This window comes from Hyperolius riggenbachi, chromosome 1 (genome assembly GCF_040937935.1).
Source record: "Hyperolius riggenbachi isolate aHypRig1 chromosome 1, aHypRig1.pri, whole genome shotgun sequence".
NCBI lineage: Eukaryota > Metazoa > Chordata > Amphibia > Anura > Hyperoliidae > Hyperolius > Hyperolius riggenbachi.
In genome coordinates, this window is record NC_090646.1 from 214,199,814 (window position 1) to 214,223,518 (window position 23,705).

Below are 23,705 nucleotides of genomic sequence, written 5' to 3' on the forward strand. Positions count from 1 at the left end.
ACTGAGATTTTTATCTTCACTAATGGCTTTTGGGCTTCCTTCTAAACTGTTTAACACAGGAGAATAGAGGTTTAAATTAGCTTCTGCAGCCTGACAGTTACTCTTTAAGATTTTTGTTGTGTGTGTGTGTGTGTGTGTGTGTGTGTGTGTGTGTGTGTGTGTGTGTGTGTGTGTGTGTGTGTGTGTAAAAGTTCCCTATTGTACTCTGTATCTCCTCACACTTTCAACCTCAGTCACAGCTGGGAACAAAAAATTCTGCAAAAGGTTGTCACTGAAACCAGAATTGAGCCTAAAGCCTAAACAATTCACAGAGTTGGAAAATGTCACTACCTGCAGTGAGACTCACTCACTTTCTTTAATGTCTATGTTAACCACCTGAGCGGTATGGACGAGCTGAGCTCGTGCATACCGCCGCAGGGGATCGTATGGCCCCGGGTGGTGTTTTTTTTTTTTTTTTTTTATAAAAATGATTTTATATCATGTAGCTAGCACTTGGCTAGCTACAAGTGTCCCCCTATCGCCGCCGGCACCCTCTATATCCCCCCGATCGCCACCCTTATACATACCTCCCCCCGGAACCCGCGATGGTGCAGCCTCTCCAATAGCCTCCAGGCATCGCTATGGGGAGGATCGGGACTGCGCATGACGTCGACGTCAGACGTCGTGTCTGATCGTCGCCATAGCAATGACAGAAGCTGTTCGAGGAAGTTGCGGTTCTCGCGGGATCACGGCTAAGTAAATATAGCCGGCGGCGATCGGGGGGTTCAGAGTGGTGCCGGAGGACTTGGGGAACATGTGTAGCTAGCCTAGTGCTAGCTACACTATATAAAACAAATTTGCAACAAAAATTTGCCTCCTGCGGCCGCATGGCCGCAAAAATTGAATGCCAGGGAGGTTAATGGACAGCAATAAAAAATAATTATATGGTCTTCACTATCTAAAAAGAAAAAAACAAGTTCTTTATTAATTTTTTTTTAAATGTAGCATAAGTCACTGGAAACATCTATTACCTTCTTAAACTGATGTCATCATGGTCCGGCTGTAGAGTCGTGGGATGCAGCACACATTTGCCACAGTCAATTTCCACCCTTATGTCTAGCTCAAAGTCTATGTTCCTCTCTGTTGTAGTACTAGACACATTGCGATTGGATGGTGTACTAGGCCAGCGCTCTGTGAAAAGTTGATGGACTGCAGCAAAACCAGAGGTTTTCTTCCGGGTGCTCGGCCTACAACAATTGTAAATACAGATTACATGTTTGGTCTGGCTTTTAGTTGCATGAAACCACCTACTGTTGAAGAGTGTCTAAAGATGATCATTAGGGATGGTCGGAATTCACGATTTTTTATTATGATTTAACATTTATTGCACAGTCTCAAACTAAGTGATGTAACTAAAGGGACTGTAGGGCCTGCTCCTCCCCTTCTTCAGAGTAGCGCAGTTGAGCAAAGTAATACTTACCTCCTCCAGTGCTGCTTTGGGTCTCCTCTGATCATCCTGACAGCCACACATACTATGCTGCATACTTCTGGCTCTTGAGGAGTATCACGTGATTGTAAGGAGGAGGTATGGAAGCACAGTGCATGTGATTACCAGATGGAACAGAAGAGACAACATATTGCTGGAGCAGGCAAACATTATATGGATCTAAGGAGGAGGTCTCATGCTAATTTGTTTGGAGGGTGGGCCATAGATTAATGCTGCACCCATGTCAAATTCACAATGTCTTAACCAGAAACAATGTCACTGGTGTGCTCCTTTAGACAAGAAGGCAGTGTACAGTCTTTCTTTTGCTGCTTACAATGATGAACATTGTAAGCTCTCGAGTGCCACATAAAATGGCAAGCATTCGCTAAGTGAAAGAGCGTCTCTGAGCTTTCCAACTGAGACAGTCCTATTCTCTGAAGCACTTTTACATCAAAGAAACAGTGAGAGGCAGCTTCAGATAAGGTTTTATTGCAGGGGAGCAGGGGCGGATCTAGGGGGGGGCAGGCGGGTATCTTGCCCCAGGCGCAGTTTGTTGAATTCTTAAAAAGGCGGCAAAATTTGGATGGGGAATGGCAGTTTAGGCGCCAAAACCTGACCTTTAGGCGCCAAAACTGGATGGGGAATGGCAGTTAAGCATAAAAACCTGACCTTTAAGCGCAAAACCTGACCTTGCCCCAGGCGCAACTTGGTCTAGATCCGTCCCTGCAGGGGAGTTCAATGGGTCATTAGCTCTGCTCTGTTTCATAGTTCAAAATACAGTGTGTGGTTTGTAATTGCAAATGTGACAAAATGATGCAATGTTATAAAAATGTGAGACTTTTCTTTGCTACGAATGTTCTATCATTTATCTGTACTACACTTACAATTCATATCATAAGCTTTTTTTCACTTTATTGTCACTTTAATACGTGCTGTTTGTGTTATTCACTACATAATGTTCACATAGCTGCAGTAATAAGTCTGTAGCAATGGCAAACTGCAAATCAGTAGGCAGGTAGATGTGTGGCTCCTACAGATCTCCGCCTCTTCTTTCCCGAGTGACATAGGCCTTATGGTGGTAAGGGCAAACAATTAAATGTTACTCACAGGGGCTTCCTGTAAATGTACATCTTCTCCCTGTCATGTTCTTCCTCTTTCTCTGACTCCTCTGAGGATGAGGAAGACGTGTCTTCTCTTTTTTCTTCGGTCTGGAAAGGAATGCTTGGTGAAAACACTAGTGGTGTGTTTGGGGAACTGAACACGGAATGTGAACCATCACTAATGGATGGATAATGAGATGGATCATCAATGGTAACTGACAACAGATCACCCTCTAACTCCTCTGGAAACTGTTTTGACAGGGGAAAAAGAAAAACAATAAAACAGAAAGTTGCAATGTACTGATGAACTCTTTCTCTCCAAGGAAACAGGCTGGTAGTTAATAGAAGATGTTGTAGGATGAAAAGAGAATAATAGCAAAATCGGAACCAAAACAAACAGATTTTCTGTTATTATATACAGAAATGAGTGATGAGTAATGAAAGGGATGCAGTAGATTGGAGTAATGACCAAAAGCAGCACACAAGTATGTAGAACCCAGCCACCGAGAGGAAGTAAACATGTACGCACTGCAGCTGTAAGAGATGGTAATCTGATTCATTGAGACTCCCTGAAAATTAAATAAGTTTTATTAGTTGAAGTAAATACTCATGCAAACATGAAAAGCAAATTGTACAGCAACAGTTTCATAACCGGCCAAGAGTTTTTGTTTTCTAATTTGTTCACCAAGTCCATGGAGTGTGGGGACATAGTTTTAAAGTCCACTTAATGGCATTTGTTGAGGATCAGTCCACCGGAGACTGAGGTCTGATTTATGAATAGACACCTGGTGGTTATCATTATTAAACCTTATTTATGCGTGATATGCTAACATATCACGCAGCGCTGTATAATAGGCGAGACATTACAACAGAAAACAATTATTACTACTATACAAATAATGGGATTGATAATTGTATATCTGTATGTTTTTAATAAGGACCTTCTTTTATTTGAATCAGTTTTATGTACCATTTTCTAAGTCAAGGCAGCTTAAAGTAATTCTCTATACAATCTGAAATTCTAGAAATCTACATTTGGCCATTGACTATTCTCAACACATATTGTAACACCGGCATGAGCTGAAACCAGTTGCTGCACATTCTGCTTATGTATCATGTAGCAAAGGGGAAGAGTAATTATCGTTGCATGAAGCTGGTGTAGATCTGTGATTTGTTCATTTACAAATACCTTGAAATACCCTTCCTCCCAAGATTTGCGAGATTGACGATTTACTCCTAAAAGTGTTTTATTCAACTTCATTATAGGAAAGAAAAAGAAAAAAATTGAAACACTTGGTTCTATGTTTATTATCTTGAAAAAAGAATATCTGTGACAAAAATATTAACATTAGTGTAAGAAACCACACATACACTTTACACACTTACGAGCTTTGTGGCCACCTTTTTGGTTTGCATTTCTAGAACTGCATAAGCCGACACAAGTAACAACAGCTCCAGAAAAGAGAAATGGTACAACTACTGGGCGGGATTGGGCAAAAAGAATAACCTGATTTGTTAAGCTTTGCAAAGCTATTTTACAATGACACACCAGAACATAAAACATCAAAATCCCTGCTGTGCAGGACATGGCTATGGTGGATGAATGCTGGTTATGTGAAATGGTCGAAATCCCTCCACAGTTTTAGGACTTTCACCACCATGCAGTTGAGATATACCAATATGAAAATGTAATTCACACTTTCAATGTCTGCAACCTTCAAAAAAAAAAAAAAAAAACCTCGCACAATTTATGGGTTGGCATGTTTACGAGGCATATACACTGACCAGCCAAAACATAAAAACCACCTGCCTAATACTGTATTTTTTTCCCTTCTGCAAACAAAGTGCAGATGAGCCATCAAGGCATGGGACTCAACAAGATCCCTGAAGGTGTCTTGTGGTATCTGGCACAAAGGTGTCAGCAGCAGATCTTTAAAGCAAACCTGAAACGACATTAAAAATAAAAGAGCACTGAATCCCATAGAGCAGGGGTAGGGAACCTATGGCTCAGGAACCAGATGTGGCTCTTTTGATGGCTATATCTGGCTCACAGACAAATCAGTAGGGGTTGATTCACTAAGCTACACTGCTCAAGCAGCGCAGTTTAGTGTGGCAGCGCAAGTAAAATGTTCAAAGTAAGCATGCACTACTAACTTACTCGTGCTCCCCCAAATCTAAAGGCCGCTCCAATTGTCCCACCCTGGATCCTGTCAGGTCCAGTGACTTTGTAGGATGAGATCCCTGCACTCTGATTGACCCAATAGACTATTGGGCCAAAGTGTGGGGATCACGTCCTACAAAGTGAATCAACCCTTAAGTCAGTATTTCTCCTGTCTGGCTCTCGGGTAAATTGCTGATGTTGCTAAAACCCAAGAGAAGTTGAAGACATGTCTGACACTTCCGCTGCCCGTAGGATCAACAGTATACACATAACCATGGCAACAGGGCACATCCCTCTGCAGCGCATGCACACTGGGCCATTTTGAAACATATTGTATGATTCCCACAGAATTACATTTTAAAATATGTGGCGTGTATGGTTCTCCCAGCCAAAAAGGTTCCTGACCCCTGCCATAGAGTGTTCCCAGACCTCTATCCATCTACTCATTCCACCGTTTCCACTTGTACATAATTTGTTCCTTCGGGACTCCATGAAGGCTCCAGAAGCACTCTTGTACCTGAGGCTTCCAACGATGGTGGCATCCGTATTGCGCAAGCATGAGCCCGGACTCCCGCACGTGCAGTATGGATCGTCTTTGGACGACACGAGTACTTGAAGGCTGCCCAAGAAAGGCTAAAGATGTATTTGACCTGCTTGTCGAATATCTTAACCAAGGGGACAGCAGTGAAATGAGTGGTCTGAAGACTACCAGGAAGGCTCTGTGGGATCCAGAGCATTCCCTCTTCTTAATCACTTGAGGACCACAGTGATAAACCCCCCTAAAAACCAGGCACATTTTTACTAAAATGGCCAATGCAGCTTTAAGGCCAAGCTGCAGGGCCACACAAGTGATCACCCCCCCTTTTTCCCCCCACCAACAGACCTCTCTGTTGGTGGGGTCTGATCGCCCCCAAGTTGTTTATTTTTTTTAAAATATTTATATCTTTATTTTGTTATTACTTTTTTTTTATATATTCTTTTTTTTTTTTTTAAATCCCTCCCTCCCCCCAGCCAGCCAATCACGGCAATCGGCTCTCATAGGCTTCTGCCTATGAGAGGCGATCGCTCTCTTGTCACCCAGGGGGATAGTCGTGTCACACGGCTGTCCCCAGTACAGCGCTGCAATCAGCAGCAGCGTTGTACATGTAAATAGACGGCGGTTTTGCCGTCTTTACAGTCTCCCGAGCGGCGATCGGAGACTGAAGGCAGGGCGGAGCTCCGCCCCTCGAGCAGGAGATGCGCCTGTGCGTGATCTCCTGCAAAACAGAGCCCAAGGACTTGACGCCAATCGGCGTTAGGCGGTCCTGGGGCTGCCGTCGCGGCCACGCCCATCGACGTTAGGCAGTCGGCAGTTAGTTAAAGTGGTCTGGTCTTTTTATTACTCATACAGTTATCACATTTGCTTTTGTGCACAAGTTTCCAAAGTGTAGTTTTTCTTACCTTGAAAGCTGGCATTGCATTTTATTCTTTTTTCTATTATAACTGCTTTTTATTATATATTAAAATCTACTAATGAGCTATTCTGAACTCTGTGTGTGCCTGAAGCAGAGGCAGTTTCTCAGAGAGTGTTTGTTTACATTCCAGTGTTGATACATTTGTGTTTAACAAGTAAAAAAGATACTGTTATCTCCAGTTTGGATGCAGATTTGAAGCTGAATAGCAGGAGAAAGTGCTTTGTTTAACCATTTTAGTGATGTTCTGCTAGAATTTTTTTCTGGGATAGTATCTTTCAAGCTGTGAGGAATCTTTTAGAGCAAAGTAGAAATGTTGGCTTTCAGACCACTTTAAGTAGCTACGTCATTTTTTTAGGTCACTTCAGGCTTACTTTAAAAAGGTACATGAAGTGACAAGTAAGATGATGAGATAAGCATGTATACACACACTCCCATTACTACATGACATTAGCTTATGTTTCTTTTTCTCATTGCAAGGGCTCTACATGTCAATATTTTAAAAGGAAGGTCCAAGCAAAATAAAAAAAATGAGTTTCACTTACCTGGGGCTTCTACCAGCCCCATGCAGCCATCCTGTGCCCTCATAGTCACTCACTACTGCTCCAGTCCCCGGCTGGCAGCTTGCCGACCTCAGAGGTCGGCGGGCCGCATTGCGTACGGTTTTACGCATTCCCGCTAGTGCAGGAACATTAACACATAAATTTTTACGCGTTACTGGTTCAATGCGTACATTTTTACGCATTGAACCAGCAATGCGTAAAATGTATGTGTTAATGTTCCTGCACTAGCGGGAATGCGTAAAAATGTACGCAATGCGGGCCGCCGACCTCCGAGGTCGGCAAGCTGCCAGCGGGGGACTGGAGCAGCAATGAGTGACTACGAGGGCACAGGATGGCTGCATGGGGCTGGTAGAAGCCCCAGGTAAGTGAAACTCATTTTTTTATTTTGCTTGGACCTTCCCTTTAATATTGACTTATATTAGAGCTAAATAAACATTATAATTCACTTGAGGCAGGCAAGGTCTAACGTTAGATTTTTAACCCTTTATAATAAAATAAGAATGGAATTCCAGGAAAGTCTATTTTGCAGTAGGATTAGAGTTTAAACTGTTCTAATCAGTTCAATTTTACTTCAGGTTTGCTTTAAATAGAACTGCTTTGCTTTAAAATGAGGCTCTGTTCCCACCCACTGTGAACGGCTCCTTCACACTTGTCACGCTGCATCAGATCCACTTCTGTGCAGTCCGCGATAATCCGAAGCACACGTTCCCCCATATAGCACATCTGCCCCAGGCTACAGCCGGACCATGGCGGACCATTGGCTCCCACTGCCTATACATAGTCCGGAACAAGTGGGAACAGAGCCTTATTACTGACCTATGTACAGATTTGTACATAGTGATCTGAAGGGGTGTGGGGAATTTCAACAGTGCTAAATGTATTCTTCAACAGTAATGAAGAATAATTTATTTTTCTGGCCATAAAGCATCTAGTTGTAGAGCAATGATGTGATTTGATACAGTAATGCAGGATAACTTATGTAATTATAATAGTACTACACAAAAAGCTATACAGTATAAAATTAGACACCTAATAGAAATAACTAAGCACAGTCTTAAAAATTAGCAGAAAATAAAGTATTCAGCATCAAACATGTAGCTGTCAGGTTTGCCATGATAAGACATTCAGGTTTGGATGAAATACTTACACTGTCTTGAATATTAAATGTTACTCTTGGACCTGCAGGAGAAGCAGCTTCAACGCGTATTTCAGGGAGCTCTTCACCCTCCATCCTAGAACTGAAAAGTAAACAAAGCATAGGTCATATTTTACAGGTAGAGATAAAAACAACTAGTGCAGGTGTAAGGAAAATACCTCAGGCATGCGCAGTACGAGCCACCTGTCTTTGGAAACACTCTGGGACATGAATGCTTCCTAAGCCTCTCAAGGGCGCACAGTTGTGTAATTGACCAATTGGTTGAGTACACACAACAGGGGTGACAACGCTGGAATGAGGGTAGCAATAGAAGACAGGGAAGGCTCTATAAGATCTAGAGCCTTCCTTGGTCATAAGTAAGTATCTAACTTTTTTATTCCTTTACATTTATTTTAAAAGGAGATGTTCTTAAAAGTTTACATATCCTGAATGCTCTTCACAGCCACCTATCTCCCACAAATAAGGTTCCCATACCACACAACCCACAGGTACGGAGGTCCTAGTGCTCACTGTAGCTAGCACAATGTTTAATTATCAAGCAAAGGAAGAAAGCAGGAAAGCTGGCACTGCTGCAAGTGTTCAATTTAGTGTAGCATTTGTAAAGTGCAAACGTGCAACATCTAACAAAATTGCATAAAGTGAAGCACATATCCTTGTGAGAGGAGGCGTGGGTGGTGGTGGGTGCTTCGTACAGGATGCCTGACGGCTGTTTCGCGCTAAACAGCGCTTCTACGGAGGCTGCAACCTTATGGGCAAAGGCTCCTGGTTAAATACCGTCCAGAGCCGGCATGTAGCATTACTTCCGGTGGCAGCGCCGCCCATACTTCCGCGTCACGTGTCATGTTTGACATGTAAAAAAGGAACGCACGGTTCGTCAAAGTGGGCCAATATTCGACGAACTGTGCGCTCCTTTTTTACATGTCAAACACGATTTGTTGTTTACACAATGTGGTGCCCCTGCGGAAGGTTTTATATAGGGGAGACTACAAGATCAATTAATGAACGGTTCAGAGAACATTATAACGCTCTAAAATATGGAAAAGGTTCCCCAAGGGTAATCCAGCATATGCGAGAAAGCCATGGGAATGATCCCACGAAGTTGAAATTTTCAGGAATTATCCATGCCTCACCTCTGTCTAGGGGTGGAGACAGGGAGAAACAGTTAAAAAAGAGAAGAAGCAATGTTGATTTTGCAATCAGAAGCCATGGGACCCTTGGGTCTTAATGACCATACAGATTTATCATGATTCCTTGATCCTTGAGGCCTCCCTTTCCACCCCTACCCCTGGATCTCCCTGTTTGTCTTGTTTTGATGTTTGTTTAATGTTCCACATGTTATCTATGATCTTTTGTACTGATATTAATGCGGAGAGTGGCACAAATACCAGTGGCTTGCCTATTCTCTCCTTTTTTCTATCCATGTTTTGCTCATCCCTATGGCGGTAAGCCACCTAGGGATGTGGGCCATTTTACTTCCCTACACAATATTGCTTCCCATTTTATTCCCCTTGTTTTTGCACTTTAATGAAAGTTTTTTACAGCTTATTGTGCTCCTACTAGAAGAACATTTGAGTTTTTATGGGACACGATTCAATCATACTGACGCCAAGGGTTATTCACTATTCATTTTTTCAGGATTTCCTGATCATCCACTTTTTTACTGTGCTCGCTTTTCTGCTTGTTTTCCTCTTCCTTCTTTTTCTTTTTTACCTTCTTCTCCCTTTCCCTAAACCTAAGGTGTAGGTATGTCTGAGTCGGGCCTTACTCATATTTGGCCGCTAGAGGGAACTTCTTTCTCCCCATAAGCGACCATCTTTTACGCATGTGCCACAAGCATAATAATGCAGTACGCATGTATCCATTTGACATGCGTACATTATAGGCGCCATGCGGAATTATGTACACGTGTGGTGTACGATGACGCATAGCGTCAATACGTACGCACACGTGACGCGGAAGTATGGGCGGCGCTGCCACCGGAAGTAATGCTACATGCCGGCTCTGGACAGTATTTAACCAGGAGCCTTTGTCCATAAGGTTGCAGCTTCCGTAGAAGCGCTGTTTAACGCGAAACAGCCGTCAGGCATCCTGTGCCCAGCACCCACCACCACCCACGCCTCCTCTCTCAAGGGTATGTGCTTCACTTTATGCAATTTTGTTAGATGTTGCACATTTGCACTTTACAAATGCTACAATAAATTGAACACTTGCAGCAGTGCCAGCTTTCCTGCTTTCTTATTTTGCTTGCTGCTTGATTTATCTGCTTGAGCACGCTGAAGAGGTTCTAGAGAAGAGGTGTATTTGTAGTCCTCTTGTGCATACTGCATGTCTTTGAAGCTGAGAAGTGCATGTTATACCGCTGTAGTGCCAACCTTTTGCCTTCTCTTGGTTTTACAATGTTTAATTATCTTTGGACACTCCAGACGCTAGGTAGAACTATATAGCTGATGGCCTCTTATTTTCAATGTAGAGGCTGTCTACTGTCTCCTGAACTGTAGACTAGGCACCCTGTAAGAAGTAGTACTATGTTATTTAAAAAAAAAAAAGTTACTGTGACCATTAGACACCAGGATACCAGTGGGTACAGCCAGGAGGAAATAGGTCCTGAGAGGCTTAGAAGGGCTGAAAAGAGGATGTAGGATAAGTGCATTTTCTACATACACGTATTTTACATGTCACATAGTAGAGTGGAACAATGTTAAATTTATTTTTTAAAATCTCACTATGCTGTGAAATTCTTATATCTACACATCTCACACACGTAAAGTCTTACTGCACGATGAGTAGAGGGAAATACATTACACATAATGTAGTGCATTCAGCTCTTCTCATTGTACACTAAGTCTTCACGCATTTAATTCTGCTCAATGCAGTTTGCTCCACTATATCTTAGATTTCATTATACAATGGTACTTGCTGTACCTCATCCTTCTCTAGCAGGCGTTGTGAATGCTAAAACAGTTTGCTTATTTGTCACTATCGTTTAGTGATCTGGCTCACTAAACAAGTCATGGGGCACCTGTACAGGCACTAGGCAATAATACCTCACAGAACAATCATCTTGGCCCAAAGTATCTGCCATGAGTATCACCCGTTAGACCTCTTTATATCTAATACCCTACTGTACTTTTTCTCACCAACTGCAAATCTTAATTCTCTCTGAATCTCCTCATCCTCTTGGATTCCTCCCTCACTATTCCACAGTCCTCATACTGTATGTGTGTTTCATGCCATACTGTAGGCTCAGTCCTTTCTGCATCTCACACACCTCTACTTCTTCTGCTTGGCATTTTCTCCATGACTAAGCCCAAATTAGTAAAACATTTGCTAGTATTTAGAAAAGTGGAGACCCTATTAACTAGAGACATAAATCTCTCAAGACTATAGACTTGAATACTTTTCGAAAAAGAAAACCAGCACTCCAGTGAATTGCTGAACGGATAGCTTTATGCCTTCATTTCCACTGCCAGGCTCTGCCTGATTCTTTATGCAGTGAAAGACATTCATTACTTAAAATAACAGTGGTTATGTGATTTCATAAAAAATAGCAATGTCACAATAGCAAATTTCATGTACCTGGCCCTTTCTGTTCGTTTCAGAGGTGGTCTTCCAGATGCAGTAATACTCTTGGAGCGATTGTAGCTTGGTTTGTAACCGAGGCCCCACTTATCCTTTAAGGAGGCAGCCTAGGGAGAAGACATAACCAGTAAAATCCCAATTACAATACAAGATAAATCTGCTATACAGAGGACTGATTATCGTCTTTAACAACCTACCCTCATGCTAGATCTCCGCAGCTTTTTGCGAACATCTCTACGTATGTCATTTACAGCCACAGACTCCAGATGCTGATACCGTTGAATTTCTTGGTTTATTGTCCCTTCACTTGCCCCAAGTTTCCTTATAGAAAAACATAGCATGCATTACTGTTATATTAATGTATAGGATTGTTTCCATTTTTATAAAACAGAAATTAGCCACTCAAGGTCAGCTCTGCTTTAAAATGCATTAGCCATTCAGGCTGCAGTTCAATTTTAAAAAGACAGGACATTAGGAAACTAGATTGCGAAATTCAAACTGTATGATGTGGTCCGTTCACATTGTAATGGGAAGCACAGTACCATTTTGCATGAATATGCCACTGCTCTGTGGTCCATTGCAGGGTCCGCTGACACTTCTGAATGGATGCAAACAATTCTTAAAGTGAACCAGAGACGAAGCACCCTTGTGTATTTTACCATAGAAATCAGTGGGAACATTAGAGAAAACATTTACCATGCTCTCTGTTCCATCCTCACTGCTAAAAGTGTCTGTTATCTAGCTGAGATAAGAATCCCGGACTGAGCATTGAGTCTGGCTTTGCTATAATGACTCAGCTATAATGATTCCTGAGCAAAGCCAGCAGGGGGCAGGCTTGGACTTGAAGACAGCAAAGAACACAGTCTCAGCTATAATTATTCTGTAGCAAAGCCAGACCGACTGCTTAGTCGGGATTCTTATCTTAGAGGTGATAACAGGCAAATTAAACAGAGAACAATGTAACAAAGAGCAGATTAGGTGTTTACTGTCATGTTCCCACTGATTTATAAGGTAAAATACATGAGGTTGCTTCATCTCTGGTTCTCTTTAAGATGAATGTCAATGCATCCACTGTCTCCTACCCCCCACTCAAAACAAAGAGCCTGTCAGGATGAATGAACCAAAGCCATATAGATTCATTATTGGCTTCATCCCATCTGTTAGCTTCCTGTTCTATCTAAAATAGAGGGCTACAGATCTAGTGCAATTTGAACACGAAAGGATAGATTCACCACCTAACCCCAGTGAAATTGCAGGTTACAGACAGAGTGCAGTATTTTTTATTAGTATTTATGCCATCAACTTAACGTGTGTTGCGCATATAGCACTATATAAACATTAAGTGAGTGCTGGCTGTAAAGCACGTGATGCATGGCAATTTTTTCTGGGGTTTTGTGAATAAACTCCAATGCTTCTTTTCTGAGCCAAAAGGTTCATGTTCAGCAAAGTTGATCCTCTTAAAAAAATGGAACTGCAGAAGTCACAACAAAATGCTGCTGTGAAAAAAAGGCTTAAGGTGCTTTGGGGCGTGTGAGGAATCATGCTAGTGCATTTGAAGTGGAGTTTGCAACAAGGTCATGTGCATAAAATCTTGCTTACACTGGGAGTGGGTATGCACAAAGCTGATAAGTCATGGCCATTGGGAGGCTTGGAACACCATAGAACACACGTGACCCGGAAAGCACTGCCCTGAGGTTGTGTGCAGGACTATGACATTTATGACCATCCCTACGAACCATCCCAGAGGAAGCTACAAGCCAATGTTCATATGACAGCTACACGTTGCAAACATAGGGCAAGTAGGGTTTAAAAAAAATTGAAACTATTTCATGTTTGGCTTGTAAGTAGAAACTAGGGCCATCAAAGGCAACAAACATGAAAAGAACATACAAACTACAAGCAGATAAGGAAATCAGTATGTATTTAGGTAGATCTAGTCTGCAATGCAACACCATTAGCTGTTACTACACTGTGCTATCCTATTTACTTCCCTGAGAATACTGGAACACTGGACATAAAATGCACTTACTACAGCTAGCTAGTGAGCATTTGCAGATCAGCAGAACCATGCTACATTTTACTATTGGAAAGTATACAGCATTAGCCTTAGAGACATATCAGCACCATTTGGTTCACAAATCTATACACATATATAGAGAAAGTTATACAATGAATGTCATTCAGTAAACTCATGATTTTATCAGCTGAAGGTTACATACTTGAGATCATCGATAACTTTGGCTTGTTCATTCAGTTCTCGAATGTCAACCAAACGTTTCACAAACTTCCCCCTTCCTCTTTGATCAACGCTCTGGCTTCCAGACTGTCCAGTTCGCCTGTAGTCAACACTCTCCTACAAAATGATAATGTATTACACACAAATTCCTCACGTTGTACACAAATGTATAGTAATTACATCAATTAAAACCAATCTCCCTGTGAGTTAGGCATGCAGTAATCAAAGATTTAGTATAGATTTCATTCCTTGTGCAAGTCACCAATTAACTGATGTGCGTTGATTTCAAGACCACATTTTTTATGTTTTATCTTTTACATACATTTGCCCACGAACGAGACCTGCTTGCTGTCGAATGTGTACCGACAGAGGGGGAGTCAGACATTGCTGATCCAGTGAGATAATCTGCAGGGACTGAGTAACGATGATGTTTGCGGTTCAGGCCAAGTAGATGGTTTACAAGTCGCTGGCCAAAGGTAAGCTTGACGCTTTCTCCATTTACACAAACTGCTTCTGAATTCTGGACAGTAAACAGTATAGTTAGTACTCCCAGGGACTGATTTCTAAAAGTTTGAAGAAAAGAAAATAAGAACAAACACTGATATATTGCTGCAGCAACCAACCAATGAGCTTTACTCCTTTTATGGAAAAAAAATGAAGCTTGGCTGTTTGCACCTTCTCAATATTCGTTCATATTTTCATTTCCTCAAGTTTTCAGTCCTTAAAGTAAAAAACACTATGCTGATGCAGCAACTACAAACTTGCTAAGCTGAAAGACCACAACTGAGGAAATATATCATGAAAATAGACTGAGTAGCAAGTAATCTATGAAAAAACGTATAGTGATAATGCAAAGGGCCTGGCTTGTCCCAGTGGATGGTAACCTGTAAAGTTACATTACACAGTAAAGGGGTAAATGCTATGATTAAGTTCAGGAGTGCCCAACCGGCATAAGATGTTCAGATTTTTTTCTCTCCTTCAGTACTCAAAAAAATGTTGATCTCTAAATGGAATCCTGAAGTGTGTATGCATTACACTGGTGTGGTGTGTATGCATTATACAGTCATCTACCCCAAAATATATGGATACTATATTTCAGAGGAGGGACAGAAATGGATCCTGATAAAAAAACATGCTGGGTACCACCAATATAGGAAAAGAAACCAACTAAGTTTCTGGATTTTTCCCATTCTAATAAAAGGAAAACCTTTGGAGACATTTCCAGCTTACAACAATACTAAAAGTTTGAATAACTTTAGGGTCTGTTTCCTTTTAGTGCAATTAGCTCCATTTTCCTGCACAGAAATTTGGATAAGAAATGACAACCTAAAAAAATAGGCTGGTTATGTTTTGCATGCAGGATTTTTTTTTTTTCGTAGACTGCATCAAAAGCCAGCACACAGTGGAAACTGGGCCTTAGTATCAGTAACTCTTTAGGATTTTCAACTACTTGGTTTCTGGTATGGCAAAACCATGAGCTGACTTTCAAAAAGTTACAATATCTAGTGCTGAAATTAATATACATTATGTGCATGGTAAAGTCTCCTATATTCAACGGGGGGTGGCTGTAGGCAGGATCTGACCACTCAGATTGTTGCCAATCTCATTAGCATGATCTGTATGCTATTAATGAGGAGGGGAGAGGAGGGGAGGGGAGAGGAGGGGGCAACTGCTGTCTAGAGAGAACAGGTATCAGGAAAATGTTGACTATCTCCACTGTTAACCTGCTGCTCACATATACATCAGATCTAAGCTAGATTTTGTAAAAAAAAAAAATGGCCACAATTAGGGATTCTGACCTTATGAGACTCTTCGCAGTTCGCATAAGACTGTTGAGCATCAACGCCTATTTATGTTTATTATGCAGTTACAGCAAGCTATAAAATCTCATAATAACAAGCAAACAATGTACTCACAGTAACTGCAAATAATAAAAACAATACAAAAAAACTGTTCTTTTTGTATGCTGACCTTTTCCTTTTTAAATAATTTTAAGTCAAAAGCAAATTTTCTTTTCATGTACCAAATAATATGTATACACCTAAAAAACTTTATTAATATACGTAAGTGAACACGAATAGTACAGCAGCAGAACCAGTGTGGTTTTATACCCTATAATTGTCTAGAGACTGAATAAAAGACATAGTCTGCAGATAATAAACAAGTAGGTCATGCAGCTAAAAGATTAGGCTTCATATTAGAACAAGCAGTAGCTAAAGAATACAAACAACAACAAAAAAAATCTCTGTAGCCACTAATGATTAGGAATGAGCTAGATTTATGCAGCAACCAACACAGCTTGAGGAAAGGCTGTCATATGTGCAGCTCTGCTCATCTTCCCACCAGCATTTAAAGTCAGCCCAGAGATCAAGGATACCCCTCCTTCCTACGGACTAGATAATCTTAATCATACTGTAAGCACTAGCCTGAAGTGAAATGATAAAATCAAGTCATATGTAATAACTGTGAATGGCTGTATAATAACGTACTGCGTGGACTGTAGGAGACATGCTGTCAACTTCATCTTCATCAGAGAGGTCAGCCATGTTTACAGAGTTCAGATCAGCAATATCATCTATGTCTTCTTCCCCAGTCAGTGTGGTCAAAGTATTGCCGAGAGCATTTAGCCTTTTTCCAATGTTTGGATCCATATGCACATCAATACCACACATCTTCCACAGTACATTGAGAGTCCATGTGCCTGCGCTGCTACTTTCTATTTTTCCAAAAGAAAATTCAAGTTTAGGCTTTTAAATAAATGATGACGGCAGTATATAAGCATGACATAAACATAATGGCAAAAGCGCCCTGAATTGTCACAGAACTATTTCTTTTATCTTACCTGCAGAAGCTTGCCCTGTTGTCCTTGAACATACTTCATATGTTCCATCTGGCACAACGCCTAGAAAAGTAAAAATATTTAAAGCACAATATTTTTTTTTCTAAGTAACGTAGTCTGAACACACTTCATACCTCAGAAGTCTCTTGAACAGGGACATTTAAAACCAGACAACAATGGTCACAACTACAAGTAAAGGTGTTTTGACTTGCATTTGGATGCTGTTTTTTGAGATATTTCAAGAAAACTTAGTGATACCATCTTGCTTGACCATTATTTTTTTCTATTTAGCAGATTGGCACAAGGTCTTAAAAGACTTTTACTGCACTCACGTATTAAGCCTCATGAAAATGGAGGCGCAGCATATGCGTATGGACATTTCCATACATACTAGTGCTCTGTTCATTTGCTCCTGTTCATACAGGAAACGGAATTGGTTTCATACAGGAAACGGAATTGGTAGAGATCAAATCTGGAAAATGAGTATACCATATTTATGTAAACGAATAATAAAATGCACATGTGGTTATTTGTTCAAAAAAAGTCCTGTTTTCAGCTAAGATGTAACTTATTCCTCTGTTCTGAAAGGAGACAAAAAATAAAGGACTAGCTGTAGTCCAGAGAAGTTACAGTAGTAAAAATCCTTCAAAAATCTTTTTGTCAACACTGGGAATGTAGTTTCATTGCTAAAACAATATATAACATTATCATGCTTTTCTACTACTGGTGGACTCACAGCGCTTCTGAGCTGCAGGCACTTAGGGCGAGTGTTCCACGGGCGACCAGGCTCAATAGGGAGCCTTGCTCTAACGGCTTGAGCAGGGATTCAAACCCTGGCAAAGGCTCAAACTCTACATCAAAGCAAACACCCTTAACCAGAACGCTATCCAGCTGACTCAGCTAAGCAGATAACTAACGCTTATTGGTGTGCAATATGCAAGAACATCACACAATGCATAGAAAGCACTGTCTCATGGGCACACTTATGCGCTGCATTCTGACAACATACTGCTAGCATTTTGTGTTGATGAATGGGGCTTGTCTAAAATCAAGTTAACTTCTGCTTCCAGAAGGAAAAATGTTTGAAACGTAAAGACAGGGCATAGTGATTAGAAACTGTATGTATGCAGAGTCTGTATACAATATATATATAAAGTGAAGAATAATATACGTACATGCATTCATCACTAGATCGGTTCTCACTTCTGGTTTCCAGTCATCCCAGGAGGTCTCAAACCCATCAGCAAAGCGAATGCAAAAGTTTTTAAAGTGACCCTTGCTTACAAGAGATTCAGATGAACATGCCGTTATTAGAGTGCTTTCTATAGTCAGCACCAGTGCAGAGCCTGTATCAAAGTCCCCAGTGTGATTTGCCTGGAGGGAAAAAAAAAGGAATTTGGTTACAACATGAGAATGTCCAGTCTCTTCTGTACAAAAAGGCTGTAAAACCTTGAAGAGAACCCGAGGTGGGATTTTATTATGCTAGTGGGGCACAGAGGCTGGTTGTGCACACTATCACCAGCCTCTGTTGCCCCATGGTGTGCCTCAAAGACCCCCCCTGCACGCCGCTATACCCCCGCAGTGCTGGCGACAATATTTACCTAAGCGCTGTCTGCCAGCGCCGCTCCCCCACCTCCTTATCGGCGCTACCCGCCTGTGTCCCTTCCCTCCCGCTGATTGGAGGGAAGTGACGCGGCGGGTAGCGCCGATACGGGGGAGGCGGGGGAGCGGCGCTGACAGACAGCGCTTAGACAAACATTGTGCTGGCGACACGCTGCGTGTCGTCAGCACTGCGGGGGTATAGCAGCGCGCAGGGGGGTCTTTGAGGCACACCATGAGGCAACAGAGGCTGGTGTTACTGTGCACAACCAGCCTCTGTGCCCCACTAGCATAATATAATCCCACCTCGGGTTCTCTTTAAAGGGGCACAATGGCGAAAATTAGGCTATTAAAGAAACCTGGTAGCATGAAACTAATATTTTTTTGTGGGCTTGAAAGGTTTTTTGACAGTATATGCAGAGATTCTGCCCATTGTTTTTTCAAGCTATTCAACGTACTCACCCTCTTGGTGCTGTTACAACTAATTTATCCTCTGCTTTCTCTGTGTGCTCAAGCTGTACGGGATATGTAGACTGCTCAGGGAGTGCTGGGGAAGATCATAGCACTAGACACAGAAGCAGCCAAGTCAGTTACCTTGCTTATTTGTTTATCTAAGATCTTCCACAGCACTCGCTGACCCCCTACATTTCAATGTCTTCAGGTGGGAGACATGAGAAGAGCAATCAGCTTTTACAATGCACTGCAGCCTGAGTCAGCTGAGGGGAGGACAGTTAAGCAGGCCATACACTGGCCCGATTTGCGCCCGTTTCGACAGCAGATTCGATCACTGGGATCGAATCTGCTGCCAATCGTTCACGCTACACGCCGAATTTCGATCCATTTCGTCCGATCCCGTCGATCGTGCCGTGCGGAAAATAACCGTCGATCGCCCGCGGGTAAAGAGCGCATCGCTAGCGGCGTTCGAGTGCCCGACGACCGACGCAATAGAGCCCGCATACATTACCTGCTCCGCCGGCGCGACTGCAGTCTCCCGGTCACCGCTGCTCTGTCTGCGCTCTGGTCTCCAGGTCCGGCATGCCTCACTTCTTCTAGCCCGGCAGGAAGTTTAAACAGTAGAGCGCCCTCTACTGTTTAAACTTCCTGCCGGGCTAGAAGAAGTGAGGCATGCCGGACCTGGAGACCAGAGCGCAGACAGAGCAGCGGTGACCGGGGGACTGGAGTCGCGCCGCTCAATCCGCCTTTAGATTCCGCCACCTGTTACAGGCTTGGATGTGCACAATTCAATCCTTTGCTGGATGTGACTACCATTGCAGTACATCTCTTTACAGGATGATCAGGCTGGAACATTTGTATGGTGAGATGCATATGCTTTAGCTGGTGTCTTTGAAACTTGCACCTGTCACTAAGCTGGAACATTTGTTTTATGCATTAGCTGCTGCTTCTGGATATTTATGCCTGCTATGTAGATCCTAGTTGCTTTGCCCAATTAACCTGCTTCCAGGATGTACTACTAATCAATGCAAGCTTATGTGGAGCTTTTCTTTCTGCCAATGGATTGAACTTTTGGTGTGCTGGGGTGGCCACTGCATGTGCTTTTTATGCACATATATATTTTAATTTTTACTGTTTCCATAAACTTTTGATATATTTTGATTTATGTTTCTAGAGTTTACATTACTCTTGATTTAATATAGTTGACACATTAGGACACGTACGTCCCACTACCTTGCTGCCACTTCCGAATACAAATATAGATCATCCACTTTTCCCCTGAATGTGAATTCGGAACCAGCCTTTTGATTTCAATAGGCTGCAATTCCCTGTCTGAATTTGCATGTTGAGAATCATGGAAGAAATCACTCCAGTGGAAACGAGCCCTAAAGATAATGTTTACATTAAACGTGTATTTTGCTGAGGTTTCCATAAAGAGAATAACTAGCTGAACAGTAGAGCGCCCTCTACTGTTTAAACTTCCTGCCGGGCTAGAAGAAGTGAGGCATGCCGGACCTGGAGACCAGAGCGCAGACAGAGCAGCGGTGACCGGGGGACTGGAGTCGCGCCGGCGGAGCAGGTAATGTATGCGGGCGGGCGGGGGCAGCAGCAGCAGCACCACCACAACAGATTGTGAACGGTTTCAGGCTGAAATCGGTTCACAATCTGTTTGCTGTAAAGGTGGCCATACGATCCCTCTCTGATCAGATTCGATCAGAGAGGGATCTATCTGTTGGTCGAATCTGATGGCCAATCGACCAGTGTATGGCCATAGGGATCGTATGGCCACCTTTAGGGGCACTACAGGATTGCTAAATATGCGGTCAAAAACCTCTCAAGCAGACATTTAAAAATTCTTAGTATCTGATGCTCGTAATATTAGGTACATTCTACCAGGGTTTTACTAGTAGCCTAATGTTCACTATAGTGCCCCTTTAAGAGCCTGTTTCCACTTGTGCCCAGCATGCATCTTAGAGACGCAAGCCAGCACTTGTTTCAATGCGAGTACTTATGCAATTCCCTGTAGCCATGCCATGCATGTGATGCAAAATTATGCTGCCAATCATCCAGCCACGCCCCGATGAGGAAGCTGGTGAAACTGTCGGGAGCTCAGCTCTATTCATCCTGCATGGGACGCCACACCGCCCGACCCCCGCTTTGAGCCAAGCCACGGACCTGTAAAGGGACTTTACATCAAGCCACACATGCCGCCCCGGTCAATCCAGGCTGGGCCGTGACACTCATCCATTTGCACTACACGCTCAATCCGCCTTTAGATTCCGCCACCTGTTACAGGCTTGGATGTGCACAATTCAATCCTTTGCTGGATGTGACTACCATTGCAGTACATCTCTTTACAGGATGATCAGGCTGGAACATTTGTATGGTGAGATGCATATGCTTTAGCTGGTGTCTTTGAAACTTGCACCTGTCACTAAGCTGGAACATTTGTTTTATGCATTAGCTGCTGCTTCTGGATATTTATGCCTGCTATGTAGATCCTAGTTGCTTTGCCCAATTAACCTGCTTCCAGGATGTACTACTAATCAATGCAAGCTTATGTAGCTGAACAGTAGCAAAGTGGTAAGCACTTTTGGCTTCCAGCAAATCCAGGTTTAAAGCTCAGCCAGGACATTCCCTTCATAGACTTTGTATGTTTTCTGTGTTTGTGTTGGCTTCCTCCAGGCCCCCTGGCATCCTCCCACATCCCAAAGACAATAGAATTATGGTATGTTAAATGGCTTTCCCTAGACTGGCCTACAGTGGACTATGAATAGGAAATTAGACTATGGCTATGGTGAGGGCATTACATAGGGATGAAGGACAGTCAGTGACATGAAGGGTTCTATGTACTGTAAAGTGCCGTAGAAAAATGTGTCAACACTACAAAAATAATAACTTCATCAGAATCCATGTCAATAACATACACCTTAAAAATACAATGCAAAGAGATTTGAGTATACCTGTGGAGCATTGGTGATAGGTAAACATATACCCAAGTCATTGACTGTGAGCTGTAAGAAGAGTGTTCCAAGAGCCTGGGCAGATGTCTGCTGAATTCCTGGCAGCATGTCTACCACTTCTTTTGTTGCCATGTGTATATCTTTATTGAGTGCCATTCGCTGTTCATTCCAGTTGTCATATGCAGCCTTGTAGTTCAGCCAGAAGAGCACAGCTTTCAACACACAAAAAATTACTTTATTAAGTTGCAAGTATAAAAATGGTAATGGCATGCTGCAGTAACCAGTATAAGCTAACATAATGTCAATCGTGAAAAGTGAGTTCTAATCGGAGGGAATTCCATGGTCTCTCTCTTATTAAATAAAGGCAATAACCAACTATATCCTCAACCTCAACATAAAATACTTTGGGGTTGATTCACAAAGGTTACTTATTTTTCACCTTAACTGTAAGGAGTGCTAATGCATGAGATAAACAAATAAGGAGATCTAAACCATGAATTATGTGAAATAATGAGAGCTAAACCATGAGTTATGTGAAATAAGGAGAGCTAAACCATGAGCTATGTGAAATAAGGAGAGCTAAACCATGAGTTATGTCAAATAAGGAATGCTAAACCATGAGTTATGTCAAATAAGGAATGCTAAACCATGAGTTAAGTTAGATAAGGAGAGCTAAACCATGAGTTAAGTTAGATGAGGAGAGGTAAATCATGAATTAAGTCATTTAAGGAGAGATAAATTATGAGTTAATAAAGAAGGTGAGATAATTTAACAGAAAAGCTTTGTGAATCAGACCCTATGGCCTTTATTAAGTTGTCTCATAGGAGATAATTTTCATCACTCTGTTTAAAATAAATTTTCGGCCCTCTGCAATTGAAAAAAGTATTAAACACTAGGTGAAAAAGTACTGTGAAATTCATTTTGAGTATTTTCTTGACTGCTGGTAGCTTAAAAAGCATTTTATTAAAGCGGCATCATCACCATAAAAATCAAATTTCGACAGCAACTGGTCTGAGTGTATTAAGTGATAAAGATGCTAATCCTGCATTCAAAACTTTCAAAATGTTTTCTGCTGTTATGATTTAGGGTTATCATATACTTTAGGAGCACTGGCCCTAGTGCCAAAGAGTTGAATGCTGGGAGTTCTTTTATCCATAATATATTCCTCCTCTTCCCTTTATTTCCCTGCCTGCTGCTTATCTGAACCCTAATCCCCTACTCACTTGTGTTTACAAGCAAGGCTGAGGTGATTCAGCGATTGGAGGAGACAAGAAAAAAAAGTAAAGGGCAGAAATGACATCACGAGTTAGCCTTTACTGTGGGCAAAAGACATGGCCCCCACCAGGAACAGAATTCTCGTCATTTACTATATAACATTCACTGAAATCAAAACGTGGACAGTACAATACATGTGTTATGTAAGTAGATCAAGTATTTATCCACTTATATATGTGTTTTTTCCCCTGGAATAGTATGGCTGATCCTACTGCTTTAACCACTTAAGTACCAGCGGTCTCTGCCCCCTTAAGGACCAGAGACCGCTGGTACAATAACTACGGAATCCAGACGAATCACTGCATATACCCGCCGCAACTGCTGTCACCGCTGCACGCCAGGATCTTCAGGACATCCACTCTGCCGTCTCTATGACGGTAGAGTCATGTGAGCCAGTCAGGAGCCGCTTTCATTGGCTCCTGACCGTGTCGATCAATGTATGCCAATGGGAGTTGCTTACATCGATAGACACGGCCAGGAGCCATTTAAATCGGCTCCTGACCGGCTCACAGGGCTCTGCCGTCATAGAGACAGGCAGAGCAAGTGAGCTGCGACCAGACACGCCGGGGACTCAGCGGCGAGACTGGCGGGAACGGCAGATGGGCGCTGCGAAGGTGATTGAAATCTACGCCCTGCCAGCCAGGTAACCACCAAAACAGGGCGTAGATTTCAATCACCGTGGTCCTTTAGTAGTTACGTAGTAGGTCTTTAAAGTGTGAAAATATCACCTAGGAGAAAAAGTGAAATGAATAATGCCCTATATAGCTCAGTAAGTTAGTAAATTAAAAATACCAGCATTAGCCATAGAGATAAGCTAATATTGTGATAAAAAAACATGACAATCAGGAAATGATCAAAATCTATT

The 23,705-nt window shown here is 42.2% G+C and overlaps 1 protein-coding gene across 1 annotated transcript in view; it reads right to left on the reverse strand.

The window, feature by feature from the left end:
• Window positions 1-23,705, reverse strand: part of BLTP1 (bridge-like lipid transfer protein family member 1) — a 399,009-nt gene that overhangs the window by 71,789 nt on the left and 303,515 nt on the right. The window contains exons 57-68 of the mRNA XM_068280272.1: window positions 21,566-21,777; window positions 17,726-17,924; window positions 16,554-16,613; window positions 16,201-16,427; window positions 14,034-14,231; window positions 13,695-13,828; window positions 11,673-11,796; window positions 11,473-11,582; window positions 7,888-7,978; window positions 3,755-3,820; window positions 2,573-2,814; window positions 1,011-1,226 (exon numbers count right to left, since the gene is read on the reverse strand). Of these exons, the coding sequence (XP_068136373.1) occupies window positions 1,011-1,226; window positions 2,573-2,814; window positions 3,755-3,820; window positions 7,888-7,978; window positions 11,473-11,582; window positions 11,673-11,796; window positions 13,695-13,828; window positions 14,034-14,231; window positions 16,201-16,427; window positions 16,554-16,613; window positions 17,726-17,924; window positions 21,566-21,777 (1,879 nt within the window). The remainder of the gene's footprint in view (window positions 1-1,010; window positions 1,227-2,572; window positions 2,815-3,754; window positions 3,821-7,887; window positions 7,979-11,472; window positions 11,583-11,672; window positions 11,797-13,694; window positions 13,829-14,033; window positions 14,232-16,200; window positions 16,428-16,553; window positions 16,614-17,725; window positions 17,925-21,565; window positions 21,778-23,705) is intronic.